Source organism: Truncatella angustata (genome assembly GCF_020726525.1).
Source record: "Truncatella angustata strain MPI-SDFR-AT-0073 chromosome Unknown BKA67scaffold_3, whole genome shotgun sequence".
In the NCBI taxonomy this organism is placed as follows: domain Eukaryota; kingdom Fungi; phylum Ascomycota; class Sordariomycetes; order Amphisphaeriales; family Sporocadaceae; genus Truncatella; species Truncatella angustata.
The window spans coordinates 3250749-3271870 of record NW_025763383.1 but is presented as its reverse complement, the minus strand read 5'-3'; the positions used below and the strand labels follow the sequence as shown (position 1 = coordinate 3271870).

At 47.4% G+C, this 21122-nt stretch overlaps 7 protein-coding genes across 7 annotated transcripts; 4 read left to right on the top strand and 3 right to left on the bottom strand.

Annotated features, from left to right (window-relative positions):
* The first annotated feature begins 712 nt into the window (after positions 1-712).
* Positions 713-2767, top strand: BKA67DRAFT_562160 (uncharacterized protein). The gene has a single exon (XM_046102579.1). It carries the CDS (start codon positions 981-983, stop codon positions 2268-2270), a length of 1290 nt encoding a protein of 429 aa, XP_045960181.1. The 5' UTR covers positions 713-980; the 3' UTR covers positions 2271-2767.
* Positions 2768-5150: 2383 nt separating this feature from the next.
* On the top strand, positions 5151-5672 carry BKA67DRAFT_534822 (hydrophobic surface binding protein A-domain-containing protein; the record flags this gene model as incomplete). The annotated part of the gene is made up of 1 exon (XM_046099920.1): positions 5151-5672. One exon carries the CDS (start codon positions 5151-5153, stop codon positions 5670-5672), a length of 522 nt encoding a protein of 173 aa, XP_045960180.1.
* Positions 5673-6263: 591 nt separating this feature from the next.
* On the bottom strand, positions 6264-7216 carry BKA67DRAFT_657815 (uncharacterized protein; the record flags this gene model as incomplete). Its single annotated transcript, XM_046107176.1, has 2 exons — positions 6264-7013; positions 7064-7216. 2 exons carry the CDS (start codon positions 7214-7216, stop codon positions 6264-6266), a joined length of 903 nt encoding a protein of 300 aa, XP_045960179.1.
* Positions 7217-9163: 1947 nt separating this feature from the next.
* BKA67DRAFT_562158 (uncharacterized protein) lies at positions 9164-11061 on the bottom strand. The gene is made up of 7 exons (XM_046102578.1): positions 10790-11061; positions 10672-10737; positions 10557-10621; positions 10332-10510; positions 9674-10275; positions 9469-9621; positions 9164-9414 (listed from the first exon to the last, which is right to left on the bottom strand). Exons 1-7 carry the CDS (start codon positions 10868-10870, stop codon positions 9187-9189), a joined length of 1374 nt encoding a protein of 457 aa, XP_045960178.1. The 5' UTR covers positions 10871-11061; the 3' UTR covers positions 9164-9186.
* Positions 11062-11447: 386 nt separating this feature from the next.
* Positions 11448-12948, bottom strand: BKA67DRAFT_592046 (uncharacterized protein; the record flags this gene model as incomplete). The annotated part of the gene is made up of 4 exons (XM_046104795.1): positions 11448-11948; positions 12030-12395; positions 12448-12594; positions 12655-12948. 4 exons carry the CDS (start codon positions 12946-12948, stop codon positions 11448-11450), a joined length of 1308 nt encoding a protein of 435 aa, XP_045960177.1.
* A 2740-nt stretch (positions 12949-15688) lies between these two features.
* BKA67DRAFT_603635 (uncharacterized protein) lies at positions 15689-18734 on the top strand. Its single transcript, XM_046105346.1, has 3 exons — positions 15689-15930; positions 16048-17163; positions 17215-18734. Exons 1-3 carry the CDS (start codon positions 15699-15701, stop codon positions 18540-18542), a joined length of 2676 nt encoding a protein of 891 aa, XP_045960176.1. The 5' UTR covers positions 15689-15698; the 3' UTR covers positions 18543-18734.
* Positions 18735-18845: 111 nt separating this feature from the next.
* On the top strand, positions 18846-19591 carry BKA67DRAFT_675915 (GMC oxidoreductase-domain-containing protein; the record flags this gene model as incomplete). The annotated part of the gene is made up of 2 exons (XM_046108792.1): positions 18846-19127; positions 19162-19591. 2 exons carry the CDS (start codon positions 18846-18848, stop codon positions 19444-19446), a joined length of 567 nt encoding a protein of 188 aa, XP_045960175.1. The 3' UTR covers positions 19447-19591.
* Positions 19592-21122: the final 1531 nt, after the last annotated feature.

Here is a 21122-nt window from a genome sequence, read left to right as displayed (position 1 = left end):
CAGAATCAAAGCTTTTCTTTGAAGTGGTTCCTTAAGTGTAAAAGCGAACGAAGAATATTAGTCTGAGAGAGTGGCAGAGAAACCGTTCATTCTTCTTCTTGGCTCCCTTGGTTGGCTCGGGAGCCAGAAATGGACATCGACGTCTGGCCAGTCCCAGGAAGGAATGAGCTCGATTGGAAAAGGTCTCTCCATCCCCGAGTTGAAGAAAAAGAATAGCCAAGAGACGATAGAATTTCGCTTGGGCTTCTCATATCTGAGTCTTTAGCTCTGGATACTACAGCTGCTGTGATCTTCTGGAACTGTTTCGGTGTAAAATTGAACTTCGCTGCAAGATCCACGAATGTGACTGCTTCAAAGAGAATCCGAGTCAAATACAGCAAAGCCACCCAGGCCTTTTTTTAATAGTCGTCCATCATTACCGTGCATTTTCCTGGAGAGACCTTTCAACGTAGGCCGCTGCCGAGGATATTGCACAGTACGGTATACTTTATTCAGAAGTACTCCCATAGTGACTTGTGGGACATGTTTAACCTCGCTTCCAAAGAAATGCCGAGTTTCATCATACCTCAATTGAGTATGATTGACGGGTTATACTAAAGTTGCTTGATGAACTTAAATATCGTCATTAATGGTCTTACATAAAGAAGTTCATATTTATCCCTTAATTCTCACTACTAATCTAGGCAGCAGTCGCTTCATTTCCCCTCCCTGACGCCAAGGAGTACTTCGCCACCAACCCTGCAGCCATCTCCCGGCCCGTGAAACACGGCCCTAATGCTACATAACAGCCCTTTTACATGATGGATCCAAGCTCTAGTGTAGATTGTCATCGAAATCGCACCGCCTTCGCACAGCCACATCATTGAAGAATCATTTCTTAATACTCGCCTGAAGCACGCATAAAGTCGCAATTAATATCTCACTCCTCAATACTCCTCGATTGTATATGGTACACAGAGGGAGTCATCGCCTTATCGAGAATGACGTTCCTTATGCAGTCTCTGAACCATCAAAGTCAGAACATCTCCCTCGATGACTGGATTACCCTGCTGACATTGTGTCTGGCACCGCTCTTAGCTCATATCTTTTCAGGGGCTCCAGAACCTTCTTATGTATGCTCTACGAGACCAAAATGGCACGATCGCATATGTTTCTATAATCCTACGACAATAATTTGGAGATACATGGCTGTTGTAGATCGACGCATCAGAGCTCGAGTTTGGACACCATTGGATATGGCAGCCAGCAACGCATTGTTCTGGACTACCAAAGGTTGGGATGGTTCGGAGCAGATGATAGTAGATGCTTCTATCTACTGCACATATTTGCCGGAGCATCCTAGACTGCAAATAATCTCAACAGAGGCGCTTAAAACTACCATTACAACGTTGCAAGGACTCCAATTCATGTATCGATATATTCCTGGAACTCCAGGCTATCTCGGCGATCGATACTTTGCTGTCGACAGTATATTTACACCATTGGCCTGTTTTGGGTTGATTAGGCTGCTTGCAGCAGCATGGTTGACCGGGAGCTTTGCATACACACCACGGCCAATTGCCAGAGTCGATCTAGACCTCAGTCAATTGATGAGTCTTGGGAAGCGGTGCTCATTTGACAGCCTACAAGAAAATCATTACGGCGTAGACGATTTGAAACCACGATACTACGAACTATCCTGCCGGAGAAGCCGGAGCATCCGGGTTCTCAACATCGTCCTGCTGACTAGCTGTTGGTTCACTAACGTCGTCTGCTTTATATTGATTCCAACCTTCAGCGCAAATCCACACATATATACCGTGACAGACTTTTTAACGTCAGTATTCTATTTCATAATGAGTACTATGACATTTGCGGTCTGTACATTTTACCTGTCTCGGGGCCATACTATGACAATTATTCCATGCATTTCTCGTCCATGGTATAAAGCCTACACGATTGGATTGGCAGTCATGTTGCTTGTGCTAGTCATTGTGGCTTGTATAGAAACGAGAAAGGTCGTGTGCGGGAAGTTTACCAGTGTATCTGCTTTTTATGCGAATGCAGACCCTTGCCTAGCGGAAGCCTCCACGATCATTCAACTCGACGCGAACTCAAATACATTATCTGCTTTTGGAATCACTTTGAAGACTGGCAAAGAGGGATCTGCTACTTTGCTAGATGAAGGATTCTGGTACGTCAATTTCTCTGGGACCTGCCTTGGGAAAGCGACAAATCCAGCAGACGTGCGGGAGAGTATCCAAGAACTTGCGAATATTCCATCTACATAAAAGCTGAATTTATGAGCTTGACGCCGGTGCGGATCTTCGACTCCCAATGCCCAATCCGCCGGCGAATAAAGACTCTTTCCGAAAACAGCACACCATCTCGGTCGTATATACATCTTGGGTAATCTGCTTTTCAAAGCTTTCTTATTTATTTAATCTTAAGATTTCGCCGTTTGAGCTCAGTTTAGGTCATAGCTGACGGTGTCGCAAGAGATTTGCGGTCTACCTCGTGTTGACGAACACCCCACATGAATGGCTGGAGGCAAACTGCCTCGAGTGGTAAGAGATGCGCGGCGATGCAGATCAACTTCTGGTGAATAAGCTTAGCATTCTCCGACGTCCATAGTTCTTAGGCGATCAGTTACCAAGCCTCCGGTGTAGAGGGTGGATGTGTGGAAAAAAGCTTTTGATGAATCGTTGGAAGAAGGGGCTTGTATCATTTTGTGGGGTGCGTATCCGCGCGTTTGCAAGATAGGAATGGTAGTGGATCATTGGATGACAAACTTACCTGTTTCGCCTGGCTCTGAACGATTTGACTAGCTGTCTTTTGATCACTATGATAGGCAAGTGACTCAATCCATACATCGTAAGATACGGCAACCAGCCGATTTCCGTTTTCAATTGGGTGGAACTAATAGCTGAGCCACCATTATCTTCATATGCAATAGAATTAAGTCGTCGCTCCCGTGATTAATCCAGTACTAGACTCACGCTACCATAAAACGAAGTTCCTTCCATGAAGGTCGACGTAACAGGGAGTGTGAAGGAGACACTGCCGAAGACGTGGATGTGGTCAACCTGACAACGTGTCTCAACACGCAGCATCGGTCACTGGGCTGTTTGCTATAAGAAAGTACTATTTATGAATACATGTTGTCAGTGGCGTTGAGTTTATCGTCGTGGCTTGGGAGAATAATGACTACCTGGTGGCGAGCCTCTATTTCGGTCACTGACGGGACAAATTGCAGAAGATTCTGAATACACGTATCCTCGGACAGCGAGAAGTTGAGAGAGCTGGTCGCTCATAAGAGAGAGGTGGCATTGGATAGGGCTAGTCCAGCCACGTCTACTAACGGCCAAGTTTCGAATATTTTTGATTCATTATTACTGTGAAACTGCTGAATTCTTTTTTACTTTCCCCTGTTAATACTGGTGGCCCCGATAATTTAAATTTGTGTTGCGTTTCAGGAGTAGTTGATGGCTTGCTAATACTGTCGGTATTGGATTTGTGCTACATACTAAAAATATTGATGACGACAAATGCCAACTGATAAGCTCATAGCTGTGAGATAAATGACTAGATAAAGTCTGAACCAACCGGATATGTCGCGGATACTTACAGTGAGTCTCAGAATGCTAGCAACGAAAAGTACCTGCCGTACAATACTCATCTTATAGAGGTAGCGCAAACATCTGCCCCAGTATCGACGATAGAAAAACGATGCAAAATCGATACTTAACTTTAGTAAACTTGAGAATATCACTTTGGTGTCATCCCATGAATAGCAAGTCCACACCTCTGTTCTGCTCACTCAGAATTCCCCAAAACTGTCATTCAGCAGTGTTAATACGGCTCGATATTACCCTTGGGTCTATTCACCTAGCCAACGCTGCCCTGGAGGGTTTGTCATGGACTCGATCCAGCGCAGAGCAATCCAACCACCTTGATTGTCGAGCAACCGGCGTATAAGGATGATGCGTTGCTGTGTGTCCACCCGGTCACTCCAGATACGGCTTTTTAGGGATATTTGCTGCAAAACGTAAATACTTTTTTTTTAGAGATGTCATAATTCCCCATTTCTAGGATCAATCAGCTATCGATCATTTTGAATTGATATGATCGCGGTTGTTTTGTGTTCCCTCGGCAACGTGGTCAAAAAGACGGCAAGAGCCAGGTCACTAAATGCCACGTTCGACAGGCCTCGGACGCCTATATCAACTGCGGTATATATTCATTGTGCGTAGGTTATTATTGATCTACTATCTAGTTAGGTGGAAATTCTTACTATACCTCGTCTTGGCACCGGCATGATCCACCTTATCCGCACACGTTACCATGGACAGGAACCTCCAGTACCCTGAGCCTGAGGCAATCCAACCTTCACCAAGGTACCGTGAAAATCGAATCAAACTAAATGAGGAATGTGATCAAATAATATACTTTTATCTCAGGCAGTTCTGCATGCAAATACCCTTCAAAGGAAATTTTCACCCTTGAGCGGCGTTTGCAGTGCCTAATGAATTGGCTTTATACCACATCGTGGCTACAGGCGAGACGGGCCGCCATGGTAGCTTTAGTAAGTCCGAGAATCCATCAAGGATTTCCATAAAAGTTTCGCCAACTAGTTACGTAGAAATGCAACTCATACATGTTGTTGCTATGCTAATGGACTTATGAATCCCGCCGCGGGCCAGCTCGCCTATCGCTATCCCTGCATGCGTATTCTTGAGGTTTGCGACAACATGGGAGCAGGCACAACATCCCTACTGACATACGGGTTCATATGATGTGCCGTCGGCGGACATAATTTGTCAACCAGGATCCAATGGCTTATCCTACGCTTCTCTAGTATCTTTGTTGATATCATTTTCCTTGGCGACTCAACCGTACCAATCACGGGATGAAGAGTTCGAGTAAGTAGCATCACTCATACGTTGACAAAGGCCGAACAGTTTTCTATCGATGAAAATGATGTTGCATCCGGCAATTGTATTCCTTGGCTCCGTCTGCAATGTGTTCAGCCTTATCGTATTGGGTGTCTTTAGGCTAAAGACTTTATGGTATATAGAGGTTGACCCTGCTGGATGTCATGGTTGAAGGCTGCGCACAAACAACATCAGAAATCTGCTTGTCTCCCAGATTCAGTCAGCAACACCTTGAAAATGGTCAAAATTGCAGGTCTAGTTTTTTTCATCGCCGCCGTCGTTGGCGCCAGTCGCCGTGACAGCAATAAGACCTTTGCAAATCTACAAGAGATCGATACCGCCGCCAACACCTTGACCGGCATTTCCAACGCCTGGGACGGCAAAGCCGAGGGGGCAAACGATGTTGTTGCTTCTGCCAACGCACTTGTTAGTCTGGTCGAGGCTGCCAACTATGATGCCTCAGAGCAGGCGGTCATTTCAAGCGAAGATTCAGCGGTCATCGTTAGCTATTTTCCCGACACTATTGAACCCGACTTTCTTGGCGCTTTCAATGCGCTGGTCGTACACAAGGCTAATTTCGATGCCGCTGGCGCCTCGCTGGACGTGCTTTACGCCTTGAGAGATCTGAAAAGCAAGACGGACGCATTTGGGACTACTTTGGGGATCGTCATATCGGCGGATCACCAGGACGACGTTCGGGCGGCCATATACCAGCTCGATAATGACTTCTCTAAGATCATTGATGCTTTCTCTGAGTGACCTGGGTGACATTGAGCTGATACAGTTGAAATGTTTCCTCAACGATGGAGATACATTCAACCAGTGTCAGACGTTGGTGTTGCAAGGGAGTGCTAGGGTGCTAGTATTGACGCGCTCAGCCCTACTCTCTATCACATGTGGAGGATTCCAGCCCTTATATAACCTATTGCAATCCGATACCGGATAAGCTCTGACAACGGGGGTATGTTCAAATTGACGTAGAGGGAGTCAAATACTTCAACACTTCAACTATAAACTCTGTACCAAATTCCTTTGAAGATTCGTAACTCGAACAGGCCAAAGCCTTTGATTTTAGCAGCTATGAAAATTTTAAATTTTGAGACGAGATTACTCATTGATATAGTCTGATCTGTCACCTTCAAGCTGCATACATGAATCGACCGGGTCCTTCAAAGTAATTAAACGTCCTGCTCCAGCATAGATGTTCCTCAACGCATCCGGTCCGTTTAAAACATCTCAACAGGTAGTGGTTTTGATATTTCTCATACGGGCGGGCTTCTAGGATAAACAGAAATGGTCAGATTCTGAAGCCTTGCGCTCTCTACACTGCTTGAAGGCGCAATCCTTTCCCTATACGCCAGTCCAAGGATAACCACCTTCTCTAAGCTGACCATTCAGGAAACCTAGTGCGACAAGCTTTTTCTCGACGATTTCCTTTTTGTTGTGCTCTAACTCCCGGACATCCCAGTTTGCGTGAATGTAGCCCCCATTCAAGAAATCGGCTCGGGGAGTGGCAAGAAAGAGAGTCAAGCCGCCCGTCAGGGCTGCCGTATCCTTCGTGAATGGGGCAAAGGCCTCGATGATCATACCACGACCACTGTCGGCGACAACCATACCGGGATGGACAGAAAACACACGGATTCCTGGTTGCTCCACCTGGAGGCACTCGCCGAGCTTAATGACAGCTAGCTTCGATGCACTGTAGCCAGACATAGCAGGAGCTACGAAAGACGCCGCCAGACTAACCAGGTTGACGATAGTGCCCTTGCCGCCGGCTGCATTGATGTATGAGTGGCATACGTTGTAGACACCTCTAACATTCGTGTCGAAATTCTCCCACCAGGCGCCGGGATCCTGGGCACCGATCGGAGCAGTTTTCATCACGCCAAACGCGTTGATAACGACATCGACCCGGCCGAATTTCCCAAGAGCTGTTTCAAATGCTGCATCTGTCTCGGATACTGAAGTCACATTCGCGGCGATCACCAACACCTCCGAGTCTGTAGCGAGGTCCTTCTTAACATTTTCGAGATCGCCACGATTGCGGCCTACCAGGACAATGCCTCGAGCTCTGGCAATGCTCCAAGATTTTGCAATAGCCTTGTAAAGTGTCAGTCATCGCATCTAGGACTGAAATCTGGTCAACCTACGTAGCCAAGCCCACTAGTTGCACCAAAGATCATAACGACCTTGGAACTACCATCTAATTCGGGGTTGATCTTGGGGTCAACTGCCGGATAGACATCTCGGTGCATACTCTTGGTGAGCATGAAAGGTGCAGTATAAGCATCGGCGGAAGCCATTTTGTTGGTTATAATTGAGCGGAGAAGGGTTCTTGGAACGGGGCAATGATAGAAAGGTTGTCGTTGATGAGAAGTGGCCACGAACCAGAAAACGGTAGACATGACATATCTCTTAAATATGGGCAACAGGGTTGTATAAACATCTTGAGCTTTTTGGAATTAATAATGTTCATCGTCCTGCTCAACACCGATTTCGAATGCTGCTGACAAAGTTGCGTAGGAATGCGGAATAAATGCCGTGCTTGGTCAACATCCAGTAGCGGCCGCCCCACTAGCATTTAATAGCGCCTTACCATGGAATGTCGTAACATTTCTCCCTTGCAAGTGGTCCGGCTACAAAGCATGGCAATAGTTTCTAGCCAATTAAAAGACTGGATCTGCTTTCGACTTTCCTTTAAACCACGATTCGTTTCGTATCGTATCGTATTTCTTAATTTAATGAAGATGTACTCGGAGCAGGTATAAGACCCGATAGAATGCTTTCCGTGAATTATCTGGCTTTATGAGTTGTATTGGTAAAGTTATAAGCTTGCGCACGTCGTTTATGATTCTGCGAATTTTTGCTAAGCTATAGATGGTTAAGCCTTAACCTAATCTTGTGATTGGGCGCACTTGGATTTGGGACTTGGCTTCGGCCGGGCAATATAGGAGGCTGGAGAAAAGTGCACGCTTGGCCGGTGCCTTCGTTAGCTTGTTTCTTTACACACCAGGAAGTATGCAGATAACGAATGGGCTCGGCCTAGGCTTAACGGCGGATATTGCAGCCTATTTTTCCCAAAGCGCGCATGCTCAATGTGAGCCGATTCGATAGATTTACTCGTTTTACCAAGCGAGATTTTGACGTTGAGTTCGAAGTTACCCATCGTGCGCGGGCTTGTTTCTTGGTCGGATTTGAGGAAGTACAGTCACATGTGTATGGTCGTAAGACTGGTCATTTCATTCAGTGACAGACGTTTGTTCGAGCAAAATATCCCTGCGGTTAAACGCCATCACAGGTTATGTGGCTCTGTGCACAAGAATGTTGCCAAACGAGCCTCCGTGCTAAGCGCCACCTGCACCATATCTTGTCAGAGTTTTCACGGCCACTAGAGCACGGAGACTTTGCTTGCTATTGACCCTAAGTATTTGTGAAAATGATATAGCCTAAAAAAAAAAGGAAAGAAGAAAAGAAAGAAAAAAAGAAAGGCTTCAACGCGAGATAATGAAAATACGGGGTCGTGTAGCTTTGCCCCAACAAGTAGTCGAGTTTCCTCACTAACCAAGAGCTATTGATTTTCATGTTAGTCTAGTCGAGACTAGTCTAGAGGTAATCGTACTGCCAATGACTATAACCTCTGTGGCTATAATTATTTTTGCACAAAATTCTTGATCGGATTTGTGAGCACTGTTATAAACACCTCACATTCTGACACAACAAGTCTTGCGAAAATGGAAAGAGAGGGAGACGGCGAACAAACAACCTTTAATGTGTATTCAGAGACAGGCCATTTGCCCCACTATCAAATGTTACAAGTAAAATATAAAGAGAATATAATCGCTTAGACAGAATTGTCAAATAACCGCATTTCATACTGTCACACAACGTAGTGAAACAAAATTTCCAAGCGCCCCATGATTACGGACCAGCGCGACTCACGCAATTATGACCACAACGTAGGCAGATGAGTGTAGTACGCAAATGCTATTATGATCAAATAATTAAATACTTGTTGGTTGGGTGTTATTAAATTAGTGATTGCAAGCAGTTTGGATCACATCGACACTCATCGGCGAGAACACGTCTATATCTTGTATATCAGGACGGAGCATTAATTTAAAATACAATGCTATCAAAAGAGAACGTCTGATTGGAAATCGTAATAATTCATTTAACGTTCCTATTTCAGGGCAGTGCTCAATGTCTAAAGTCTACGCGCTAATAACTAGCTGTAAAGACGTGATTTACTAGACACTACGGCTGATGATATATCCTATTCACTGTATGTGCGTCCCGAAAGCCTAAACCGAGCCTCCTTTTTTGCTTCATCTAGCTCCGTATTCCACAATTTGTCCTCCATTTTCCACCAAACCTGCCAGCCGACCATTAGTGCAATGGTTAGGGGCAAAGTGATGGCCCAGTATATCCACTGAAACGGCGTAGATGACGGATATGATCCTGTATCAGCATTCCATTCGAAAAATGGCATGCTCAGGAAGGCCTTTTATTCGTGTTAGAATATTCTCCATATTTAAGTTCGCAATGAAGAACTAACCGCTACAAATGTGCCCGGTAAGAAGATCATGGTCAGTACTGCAACTGTTTTCATTGCCATACTATCTCTTTTACTCGCGATGGCGACTTTGGCGCTCTCTTCGGCGACAAAACGGCTAGTTCTGTTTTCTTCGGACGATATCAAACTAAAGATCTGTACGGGTTTGTATGTTAGATACAAATGAAGTGGTAGTGCCGATACATACCAGGCTAGTTTGGCTTTGCACGCGTTCCTTTAGAGACTGTATCTGACTCAACGCACTTTTTGCCTGGCTGCGTGGCAGTTCGAGCATATGGAAGATCTCATCCTCCAACTCTAGAATATGATGATGATCAGATGTTCGGAGAGTTTGATTCAGCCTGGAGATGCTATTAAACAAGAAGTCCGAGAACCTATCACTGAAACGTGACACGTTGGCAAGTGTAGCAAGCTCAGTCTGTTGTGATTGAAGCTGTACCAGAGCTGACTCAAGGCTGAAGCTTTGTTGCGCGAAGGTTCGGTCTTGATCGGTTGTCAAGATGCCAGCGACGCCAAACCCTGTCTCTCGCTCCATTTGAAGGATTGAGTCATCGATTCGTTTTCTATAATGATCAATTTCCAGTCGGTGACTCACGAATAGGACCGTAGGAAGTAGTAGAGGATGGTGGCACAAGTGAAGAGAATCACATAAGAGGTTTATGAACGAATCCCACTGTGCGGGCAATGCGCCGTGTATCAAAGCTTTGATTGTCAGTTTAGAGAAGTCGAACACCAAGGATAGCGCCTGGTATCCGATCGTCATCTTATTGGCGACTTTAACAATGATCTCTATGGTGGATTTAGTTCGAAATCAACGTCTGTGGTCGCTTTCTAGGAGATCTTACTAACGCGCTCGATTGAGCGGGTGCCGTCAGTCGATCTGTAAGAGTAGAATCCGAAGGCACCATTAACATCAAGGAACGCCTCTGCGGTTGAATCGTGAAGCTCGAACTGTGATGATAATATTTCCCAACTCTCTCGTTTTGCGTTTATTTGTGCTGAGCGCAACCCGAGAGGTATGTGACTTCTCAATTTAGCTTCAGGATCATCAGGCGAGATAGATGACATACAAAACTCGAAGCGAGATTTGATGCTGAGTCGGTGCTCTATGCATCTCTGGGAACTCATGGGGTTCCTGTCAGAATTAGATGTTGAGTCAAGCCTACTCGCACTATCACCGCTCACAACGAGATTTATCCAATCTCCAACATTATGCCAATTGATTGGTCCATGACGCATTTTGCGTCCTCCCTGCAAAAGAATAGTTAGTACGAAATTGATATGGGAGATGAGATGACAGTACCTGCTGATCGACCACAGCTTCGAAGAACGCCGGTTCGCTAAGCGGTACTGAGACGAAGTCCGAATCTGTCAACTCCCTCATACTTCCTACTGATACTGTATATTTTGCGTTTGTAAGGTTTCCAGACTGGATCAAGGGTTTCGCATGCGTTATAGTATCAAGTCAGCAGTTCACGTAGTGGCGGAGCTCGAAAAGTAATTGGTTGGTTATGTGTGGCTGAAAGCTTGGGTAGGCCAGAGCATGAGGATCCCTACCCATGCCAACAACGCCACTCTAGGGCCTGAAGCCCGCCACATTGCGCGATCGCGCAAGGGCTATACGAAACCCGCAGCATGTCAAAGCCTTGACAAAAGCGTCCCAACTTTACTTCCCAATTATTGTGACCATGCCGTACTCATAGTAATGCAGCCTGATAATACGTCGTACTTTCTTCACTAACATAACGCCCTTTTTCGAATGACGTCGCCAACAACAGAGTAGGTGTACTTAGCACTCGTTATTATCATCGTGTTAAACAACGGCTATGCTTGGGTGAATGAACCCCACTGATATCACCCAAGGTTACTATGGGAAACATATGCCAATCAAATATGACTGATAGGGTGAGCAACTTTAGCTAATTATAAGAGTAGTGCGTGTGGATTCTTCGCCATCCACATCAAGCCCTCCCGTGGAAACGTGAAGCTTTGGCTCCATTGGGGGGTGCGACTGCACTCAGACTGAAAAGCTTCACAGAGAGCCCGTTACTCTGCTTCTTCGATTTGCAAGGGCAGTCCACAGGCTTCGCAGGTGTGTCATCTGGGATTATGATGCCATTGACACCCATCTGAATGTAATCTGCGAACTGTGCACCGTAGATAATGTTCTGGCCGTTACTTGTATCGACGATGTCGCCAACCCGAAGCTGGCGGCCCTCGTTATCGCCTGTGCCAAGCACACCATCCGGAATTTGTACGTGCAAACGCAAACCCATGGCCTTGTTGATATTGCCGCGAACCCAAGTGAACGTGCCGTCTGGAATGGGCTGGAGGTTCTCGCCAGTCCCGTCTGCATCGAGCATGAAGCTAGACGTGTCGAATGCCTGCATGTAGATGGCCACTGGATCAGCAATGGACACCTTAACACCGCTACGGGCCAAGGAGTTAATGCTCGATCCGATCTGAGACGTTGGTTAGTGAGTGCAGATATCGAGAAATGTCTGATTTCCTTGGCATTAGGAGGCATTGCTAGCACCACATACCTTAGGATCTGAGTTGCGGGTGGGATTTCCATACGCGGAACATTTGCAAAGTTCCACCGGATCTGTGATGATTGTGCCGTCATCTCGTTGTCGGATCACAGTACCTTGCGCTGCAATGTCAATCTCAGCGCTCAAAGTGTTATTCTTCTGAGCAAGATGCATGATGCAACCAGGGTTCTTGACAATCAAGTTGTCCTCGCTCGATGGATCGCTCCTTACTACTCCATTCCATTGGTTATAGGGCTCATAAGTACCATTGGTATCGAAAAGATCCTTCAGCTTCATTTGATGGGCAAATTGAGGATTAAGCGTCTTGTAAAGCTCCAAAGCCTTGTCGGGGGCCTGCTGTGCCAGGAAAGCCCAATACTATTGTCACGGTCAGCTATATTTCCTCAGTTCTGGCAAGAAAGACACATGCCTCCGGCCCCTCGCAAACGAACGTGGCATTGAGAATGTTGCCATTTTCGTCCCTCTTTACGGTCCACTCAAGGTACTCGTCCTGTTCATCACGATGATCATCTGCCTGCTCCCAACGCGCTAGATCTGAGGACGTTTTCTCTTTGACCTATATTTCGTTATAATGTTAAACCGGAACGACGAATTAATGCAACAAAAATACACATACCAGTCGTGGGAACCCAATCCATGAAATAGGAGATGGTTTCTGAGCAACGTTGAAAGGGGTGATAGTGCCGTTGAAGAACTGCGAGAGTTTTGTTCTTGGCTGGTCACATGGACCATCAAGAGGGACCCATTTACCTTTGTCGTCGAATGAGCCCGCGTTGATCTCTTGCTCCATCCAATCAGAAATTTGCTTAGACCATCCGTCCTTCAGGACTGTGGTGAGTTTATCATCCACATCGGGATACCCGGGAGTCGTGAAGGACTTGATAGTGCTGGACTTTAATTTGTCTGTCATTTTGTCGTCCGACTTGTTTTCTTTAGCGGGGGAGTTGATAGAACGATGGGATGAATACTAATGCTGACGATCTTGTTGATGTTGATATTTCTGACATGCGCAAGGGCGCCTTTATATCTCATGGTATAAAGTGGAATTTCTTCAAATTTGCAGCGATCTCTGTGTTCGGTACTCCGTAGATGGGCTGGGGAGTACCGCATGACCGGTGAAGACATGTTTCCAGCCGTAGGTAACCAGCACATATCTCTTACGATGACTTCGTGCTCATCTAGCGACCAGCGGCACGAAGGCACAAAGTTCAGTTCCATGGAGTCGGCATGCGCCAATTATCCAATCACCTTTGGTGTCTTATTTCAATGGCTTATATTGGGTGGACCCCCAGATACGTCGTCGTCTCACATCAGCTGAGCCCACGCATACAGGGGATTCCGTGTCAGGGGCTCAACTTGGACAGTTCTATAGCATCGGCGCCATTTACCTCTTCCCAATTGGTCGGGCCAAGTAGACGTCCTGCCGGTGCCCTTCCCTACTTCACACTAGCACCCCGAGGCTTGGCTGACTATTGAGGTTATTCAGCTTGAAAAGCTGAAGCACAACGTCGCCACGCCTGCACCCCGACCAAATAGGGTTGACTAGGTATCCACCAAGGTTTCCAGCTGACAATAATCCGTAACTGTGCGCCTAGTCTGGGTTAGTTGGTGGGACCAGGGGCGGGCCGCGCGACCTCTCCAAACGGGAAGTTGCCCGCTACTTCCCGGGCTGTAAAGTGGGGTAATGGAGTGCCACAGGGCTGGCCGCCTCGCCGCTGGCTCTCCTCATGTACAGCACGGCGCACTACTAGTCTACTGTACAAGGAGGTAGCCGACCGTTAGCTTCTTGCGTTAGCCTCTGGGGTGCTGCTGCATTTGGCCCGAAATTGCTGGCTGAAATAGTCTCTGCCAGGTCCAGGGCTAGGGAGCGCGCCCCCAAAGAATACTCAATGCTGGGAGCAAGTCAATAACAGACATGGATGGCACTACGTATACGAGTCCATAACATGGACGTCGAGGCGTAAATGCGCCAATGAAAACATGCCTTGGTGGATGAAAAATAGGTCTATAGTTTTCGAAACGCCATGCGTGTCTAACTTAGACCAGGCTGCATTTCGTGAAGGTTTAGTTTCAGCTTGTCTCCAAGTCATCTGGTCATGTTCGCCCAGCAAGGCCACAACGTGTTGCACAAGATGCTGTGGCATGCATAGACCGTGGCCAATACCAATACCGGCACTTGGAGTTCGGCTCTACAAATATTGGGCATGCTCCCCTCCGTTCGGGTCAGACTAGGTAGCAACACGAATGGTGTTATCACGACTGTACTCATCATGGCACCTAATCTATATTGGCGGCAATTTACCCGGACCGGCGAGCCGGATATCGATTTTTTGGCCGACCAAAACGCTCTAGACAAGAAGTTCTCTGACTTCTTTGGCAAGTGGCTACAGACTGCGGAGAATTCTTCTCTTCAGTCCTTCGATGCTATAGTTATGAGCTTGTGGAGTGAGTAAAGAGGCGGTGACCTAAAGCTATCGAGGTCAAAGCTAATGTAGACAAGATGCGAACTTGAAGGACACACCTCAATACAGCATCCAAACGTTTGTAGTAGCCGACGGTGGGTTTCTCAATATTGCTGTAGTGCCTGACGCGGCAACCTGGTTCAAACCGCACACTCGGTTCTTGACACTAGTTACATTGGCAAATAAGAACCCTTTCAGCCAATTTACTACGGAATGGACACTTTGCATCGTTGGTGGCGGTGACCCGACTGAAGAATCACGGGACAAGTCTTTTCTCCAGGTAGCTTCCTGGAATGGTTTGACTTTTCGCTTTTACCAAGTCAGTTGCCCATGAGCGAGAGATCCACACATGCACCAGTATACTGACCTGGAGCAGAACGATTTTCCTCACGTCTCTGGGAAAGTTGAACCGCAAGCATGGACCCATTTCGGAGAGTCATACGACGCATTTGGACCCAGTCAATACCTTGGACCGTTCAACGGACATGTCAATGGAGCATGTGTCATGAAAGAGCTACATGCGTAAGTTCACTTTAAAAGAGTATCAATAAGCCCAACTTTTAATTAAACTTCAATGTAGACCATGGCTTCATTGGCAAGGCGGAGCCCCTGTGGATATCCGATCTTGTCTCTCGAAGGACAAGATCAACCTCTATAAAAACCTCCCGTATCTCACTACCGATCCTGGTTCAGATTTGTTCTCTGCCGTGAATCACAACCCTGAGGATCTCGAAACAGCGATCAAAGCCGGAGTCAGGAATTGGTTTCTGACTCGGAGAAAGACGGATTTCTTCGATTCCAGTTCTAAACTACTTAGTAATCCTCTAAACGTCCCTCGTTGGGTGGCCCATCTATTTCTGACGACAACCATCAACATCGGGGCCGCATCTGCCAAGACCACGAACACTGGTCTAATGAACTTCGATCCCAGGTCAATGTTGAATGCATCCACCGCGCAGGGATCCTGGGTCATACCGGATAATCATTTCTACAACCAGGAGACTTTGATCCAGGCGACATTCTCAAGTTTGTTGGTATGTTGACGACACACTTTATTGTAGACTATTCCACGGTCACATGTACTGACGTAAAGTCTCAGCCCCCGAAGGCGAAACTCAACGTATCATTCTCCGCGGATGATTACTACAAGGCGGCAGAGAAGTTGGGACTGTGCTTGCTCCAGGAAATCGATGATCCTATGAGTCAATCTTGGGACGTCAAGTTACCGTGGCAAGCTCTCGGTGGAGATAAGCGGACTGAAAACGGTTCTGTATCTTTCAATGATGTTTACTTCAAGACCGTTCTCCAGCATGAAGGCGGAACCCCATTCAACATCCTCCATTCTTCTTATGAAGATGCCATCGGTATGGATAAGTTCCAGACGTTGAAGAAAAAGGTCAAGCCCACCGGTCCAGAATTCGCTGCAGCGCCTGCACCAAATCAGTTTACTGGCCTGTTCTCCGAGACGACAATCTATGCGCTTATGGTGTTGGATTTCTGGAATCCGATTTATTCTTGGCGCCGTGGAGTTCTGATGCAGTACGTACCTCAGGATACGACCTTCGATGGGAGTTCTTATGATCTAGATGCTCGATTTGTAGCCAATGTCAAGCTTTCGCCGTGGGTACAAGCTGGCGTGGTTGATAGTCCAGAGTATCAACTGATTGCGTTGCTCGGGGCCACTCTCGAAAGCCATCAAACCAAAATTCAGAAGTATTTCTCAGCAATTCAAGAACGCATGAATAACAACTCAGTGGAAGCGCTTACTGATTATCTCACTCTAGCGGAAACCCGCAGACGCATATATCGGCCATTGCCTCTTGACGAGTTTGGTTACACATTACCTTACGCTAAGTCGATCTCGCCGGATGCACCTTTCATGGAGATGAAGCCTGATGGCACGATTGGAGCTATGCCAGCTCGAGGTCAGACCTTCCTCAACGAATGGACCAATGCTCTTGGAGGGATAGACCCAGAGCTGTTACCCAAACCTGACGCGCCGCATACACATGCTCCCGTCTCTCTGCAAGCTCTTCCCAGGCCCAACAGGCTCGCTGCAGTGCGATGCCAAGGTACTGTCCAACTTGAGAAAGTCGAGAAACATGCAGATGAGGCTCATGGTTGTCCTTACTTCACTGCACGTCCCATTGCGAAGGGTGATGCGAATGGTGTCATTAAGTCTCCAATCACGAAAGATGTTCATATCCCCAATTGGACAGACGACATCCTCCCTCTAATAAGAAATCCCTCCTGGTGCAAAGAAAAATCCCCAGAGAAAGGAGCTCATTGGATCAGTGCCATGAAGTATTGGAGCTCTTGGAGTTTGGATGAATTTGAAGACGTCAAGAAGAGAGCTGTCAGCATCCATCAACATCTACGTTCAAAGACTATGCCGATAACTCGAGATCCACAAGATTACTGGCCAGATACCGCACTAGAAACCTTCCGCAATTGGGCAAATGCAGGTTTCCCGAAAGACAGCTCAGATTTCCCAGTGCCAAGGGTTGTCATTCCCAAGCCCCAGGACGCGAGTAAGGTTTATGGTGTGAGACGGGACATCATGAGTTTGAGCAAGCAAGAGCTTGCGATATACCAGTCTAAACTCGACGATGTCCTTCAGGTGAGCGTATTGGGCTCGAAGTGGCAAGAGTTAGGGCTTCTCCGTAAGTTAATGACCGCGTAACAAGTAACATAGCGCTTACTATTCATCCCAGACACGGAATGGTGCCTCCATTACCAGGAAGCCACGTTTCTCTGGCACCGAGCATTCCTCCTCTATATTGAGAAGCTCATCGATTATCCCATTCCTTATTGGAACGGGTTCTCTATAGCTTCCTCTGACCCTACCTCTGCAGATGCTGGTATTCCTCGGGTTTTCCTGGAGGAAACTTACATCCACCCAAAGGACGGCAGTGTACGGCCAAATCCTCTCAAGTATGCGCTCGCCCTGGATGGTAAATCAAAAAGCGGTAAGGGCCAATGGGTGACCCGGGATCCAACCTTAGTTGAAGGGCCTTCCTCACCAGACTGGCAGCGAAAGATTAGCTTGTTCAGCAAATACCACGAGCAAATCACCCAGGCTCTGCAACAAAAGACCTTTACTTCAAAGGACACTCAGGAGGGGTTCGGCATACCGTGGGCGAACATACCCACCTTTTCCGACGACCAGCCTGATAGCCTATACCCTTACCGTCTCGACTTTGATGGGCTGTTCGAACAGGTCCATGACAACTACCACGGCTGGGTTGGACCAGATATGGCAGACAATACGTACACGGCATTTGACCCCATCTTTCTCTCGTATCATGCCAATATGGATCGTTTAGCCGGGGTATTCCTGGACGCACACCCGGACACCCATCTCACGTCAAACTATCCTCTCCAGCCATTCATCGCGAACGGCACCGACGTGGCGTATGATGACCCTCGTCGCTGGATATACACCACGATCGGCGACATGGCAAAAGACACTCGAGCCATGGGTTACATGTACGGAGCCCCGACCAGTCCCGACGCGTACATGCTAAAGTCGGCGCTCGAGCGAGGCTTTTACAAGATGAACGCCTCTGGGGGGCGCGCGCTCAGCCTGCCCGCCGGCGTCAACATTGACAAGGGGAGTGTCCCAGCCAGATCCGAAAATCATCAGGGGAAGAAATCGGAAGTGGAGGCACGCAAGGTGCCGTTCATTTTGTTTCGCGGAGTGGGCTGCACGGAGAAGAGCTACCGCATCGATGTATTTACTCATGGCGCGAAGTCGACTGAGCCGTGTGCCGTGACGAATTCCGACTTCATCGGACAGGTGACTCGGTTGGGCATGGGTCCCGGTCGTGGTGGAGCGGGGCCGCGGAATACTGGGCGATGCCGGAAACCGGTAGCCACTAGGGTACTTCAAGCTCAGCACTTTGCTGAGCAGCTGGCTACCGACAAAGCGGTGAAGTTGGTGGTGACCCGTCTCGATGACGGGCAACGCTTGGCCATGGAGGACTATTCTGATATGACCGGGTTCGAACCAAGGATACTATGGCTGCCGGAGCGCAATTAGTCAAATTGGGAAGAGCCATGCACTACGACTATTTCTCATACGTATGGAGTACCTTGGCGGAAGGTTTCTTACATGCTTCTACTTGGTGCCAGAGCCGAAAGCTTCGCTGCTTGGCTTGTTGGGATTTTCTTCTCGATCATGTCCCATTTGCATTTGGCCTTGAAGTGCTCTCCTTGTCTCTGCAGCCTACACAGTGATAGTTTAAATCGTATCAAGTTCTGACTCAATAGAAATCAATGTAACTCGCCTGTGATTCGCTGACTTTGAACATGAGATGTGCGGTACCTGGAGGCCAGCGCCAATATGCTATGGGACTACATCGTCGAAGGAGGAGGGCTTGGCGGCTCGGTTGCGTCAAGCCGGCTTCATGAGTACTTGCCCGCCGCCAATATACTCCTCCTCGAGGCGGGCACGCACGCGAACAATCGGGAGGATATCATGTGGTACAATTCGACCAACCCTGTCTATCGCGGCGAGTTCAACTGGAACTACACCACAACCCCCCAGGTCAACGCAGATCTGCCAAAGGTAAACCCCACTCAGGGCAGGGCACTCGGAGGTGGTACTGTCATCAACAAGAACATGGTATGTACGTAAGAGAACTTTGTGGTATTTCCAGTATCTTCTAGCAGTCAAGAAATTCTGCTTCTTCGCTACGTCATATATGGTCTACCTTGTGACGCTTATTCTATGGTTCGACCGCCGCCGGGAGCGTTTAGTGGGCGGTTTACAAGAACAGGCGGCCTTTGCAAGATCCAAAGGCTCAATCCAAAGGGGGCCTGGCTTTACCTCCGAGTCTCCTGTTGGTTGGGGCATGGATTATCCATTTTTAAGCATGTTTCCGGGAAGTGAGGTGCAGATGATTCGATGCCATAGGTCAGCCACATCTGCTCCTCGTCTCTAGAGGTAGCATCATTGGTGGCCTGGTAATAAATTGCTGCCGGTCCCGAAGGGCCTTTGTCTTTGTGGATGGATGTTGCCAAAGGATGATATTGAGGGTTCTGGTTCGGTACACATCGATTCATAGCAGTTTTGCGAGCCGAGTAGCCTAATTTGTCCATTTGATATCATAGAGGCTACCTCAGCTGCTTCGACCGCGTCTGTCACCTGGTTTGGAACTTGATATCATTTCTGAAATGCCAGAGGTAATAGATATTAATTAATTTGAGGTGAAGAGCAAGAAAGGGAGAAAGGATGGGCTCACATCCACAGCACCATCGATGCCAACATCTTTCAAAGTACTCAGGAATAGCTATGTACTGGTTCTTGACAAATGTGGTTTATGGAAATTCCCGTTCGGATTCTTGCGCCAGCGGTAGCCATTGGGAACGGACGGAGCCAGATCGACAAAGCACACCTGCGTTGAGCCATAAACTTTGTTGGCGTCGCTCACGGCACCTTCAGTCACCTCATCATGTTTGTCGACTAGCGCATGCAGCTCAGCGCTCAGGTCTATCGTCAAGTAGACAATGTGGTGAAAGGTCAATCCGAGCTCGGTTTACATCCCGCCCACAAGTACTGAAATGTAGAATGTGCACAATCTGGGGGTTTTCAATTGAAGACGTTGACATAACTGGTGACATAGAGCTGAAAATACTGCACCATCAAAGGCCAGCAAACACCCGGAAATATGCTCAGGCAATGTTGTCCTATTTCCACGTCTTCCGGACTTATCCAAAATGTTAAGGTATGCCTCGTTGAGTTCGCTGTACTCGGTCCTGTCCGTGCCGGGATCGGTCAACGCCGGCAGAGTAGAGACGAAAAGAAAAGAGATGTAAGCAGCTAGGACGGCGGACGTGTCCTAGCTTAGGGAGAATGGATAAGAAACTTAGGATCGAAAGGACACTTCTCAAGCCGTCTGAAGCGCTTTTGGGGCGGGGTCAATATGTTATTACATCCTGCGCCAATTGGGCACTGGGATTCTGGTCACGCCGGTGATTTATAGGGGTTCCTTCGAAGCAAGATACGTCGTCCAAATCAGTCGCTCGAATAGATGCTTATAAATTGTGGGATACAAGAAGGGAAGATGGAAAATGACGGTCGTGAGTCTTTTAAACAGGCACACAGGAAGCGATGTCGGTTAGTCTAGTGCAAGGAATGTACAGCGTCTAACACAAAGCCAGCCTTTATAACTTGACGGGATATATCCACGCCATTATGACATTTTTATGCCGCCACTCATGTACTTATCATATCTTGATACGAATCTTATTTTACCTTTTAGAGTAAATTGAAATATTGATTAATAACATATCAATTTCAATAATTCACGCCACTTAAAACGATTTCATCACATTGAGAAACCTTGAGGTGTCGTTAATTAGATGACTTTATGGACACGAAGAATTTCAGAACTAGTACAATGCGATACATTCCAAAATGTGATGCACAAAACCTGACAGAGGTCCAAAGGCGAGCCACTCGGGCAAGATGGTCCAATAGTATGGCCAAAGCGACCGTTTCCATCAGGTCGTCAAGGCGCATGCCATTGGCAGACATGATAGTCAAACACCAATCACCACATCTTCTGAATGTATTCCACTCCAAGACACCCTCGAGATTCCGCGGGGCCTTCCGTCT

What these genes read in the sequence shown, in the direction of transcription:
- BKA67DRAFT_562160 (XM_046102579.1), top strand. Translation starts at nt 981, where the DNA reads ATGACGTTCCTTATGCAGTCTCTGAACCATCAAAGTCAGAACATCTCC.
- BKA67DRAFT_562158 (XM_046102578.1), bottom strand. Translation starts at nt 10,870, where the DNA reads ATGAGGGAGTTGACAGATTCGGACTTCGTCTCAGTACCGCTTAGCGAA. An exon ending in GAGATTGGATAAATCTCGTT is followed by an intron (nt 10,622 to 10,671) that starts GTGAGCGGTGAT and finishes TAATTCTGACAG; the next exon opens with GAACCCCATGAGTTCCCAGA. An exon ending in TACCGGGCACATTTGTAGCG is followed by an intron (nt 9,415 to 9,468) that starts GTTAGTTCTTCA and finishes CACGAATAAAAG; the next exon opens with GCCTTCCTGAGCATGCCATT.
- BKA67DRAFT_603635 (XM_046105346.1), top strand. Translation starts at nt 15,699, where the DNA reads ATGAGTCAATCTTGGGACGTCAAGTTACCGTGGCAAGCTCTCGGTGGA. An exon ending in TCCAGAATTCGCTGCAGCGC is followed by an intron (nt 15,931 to 16,047) that starts CTGCACCAAATC and finishes TGCAGTACGTAC; the next exon opens with CTCAGGATACGACCTTCGAT. An exon ending in GCAAGAGTTAGGGCTTCTCC is followed by an intron (nt 17,164 to 17,214) that starts GTAAGTTAATGA and finishes TATTCATCCCAG; the next exon opens with ACACGGAATGGTGCCTCCAT.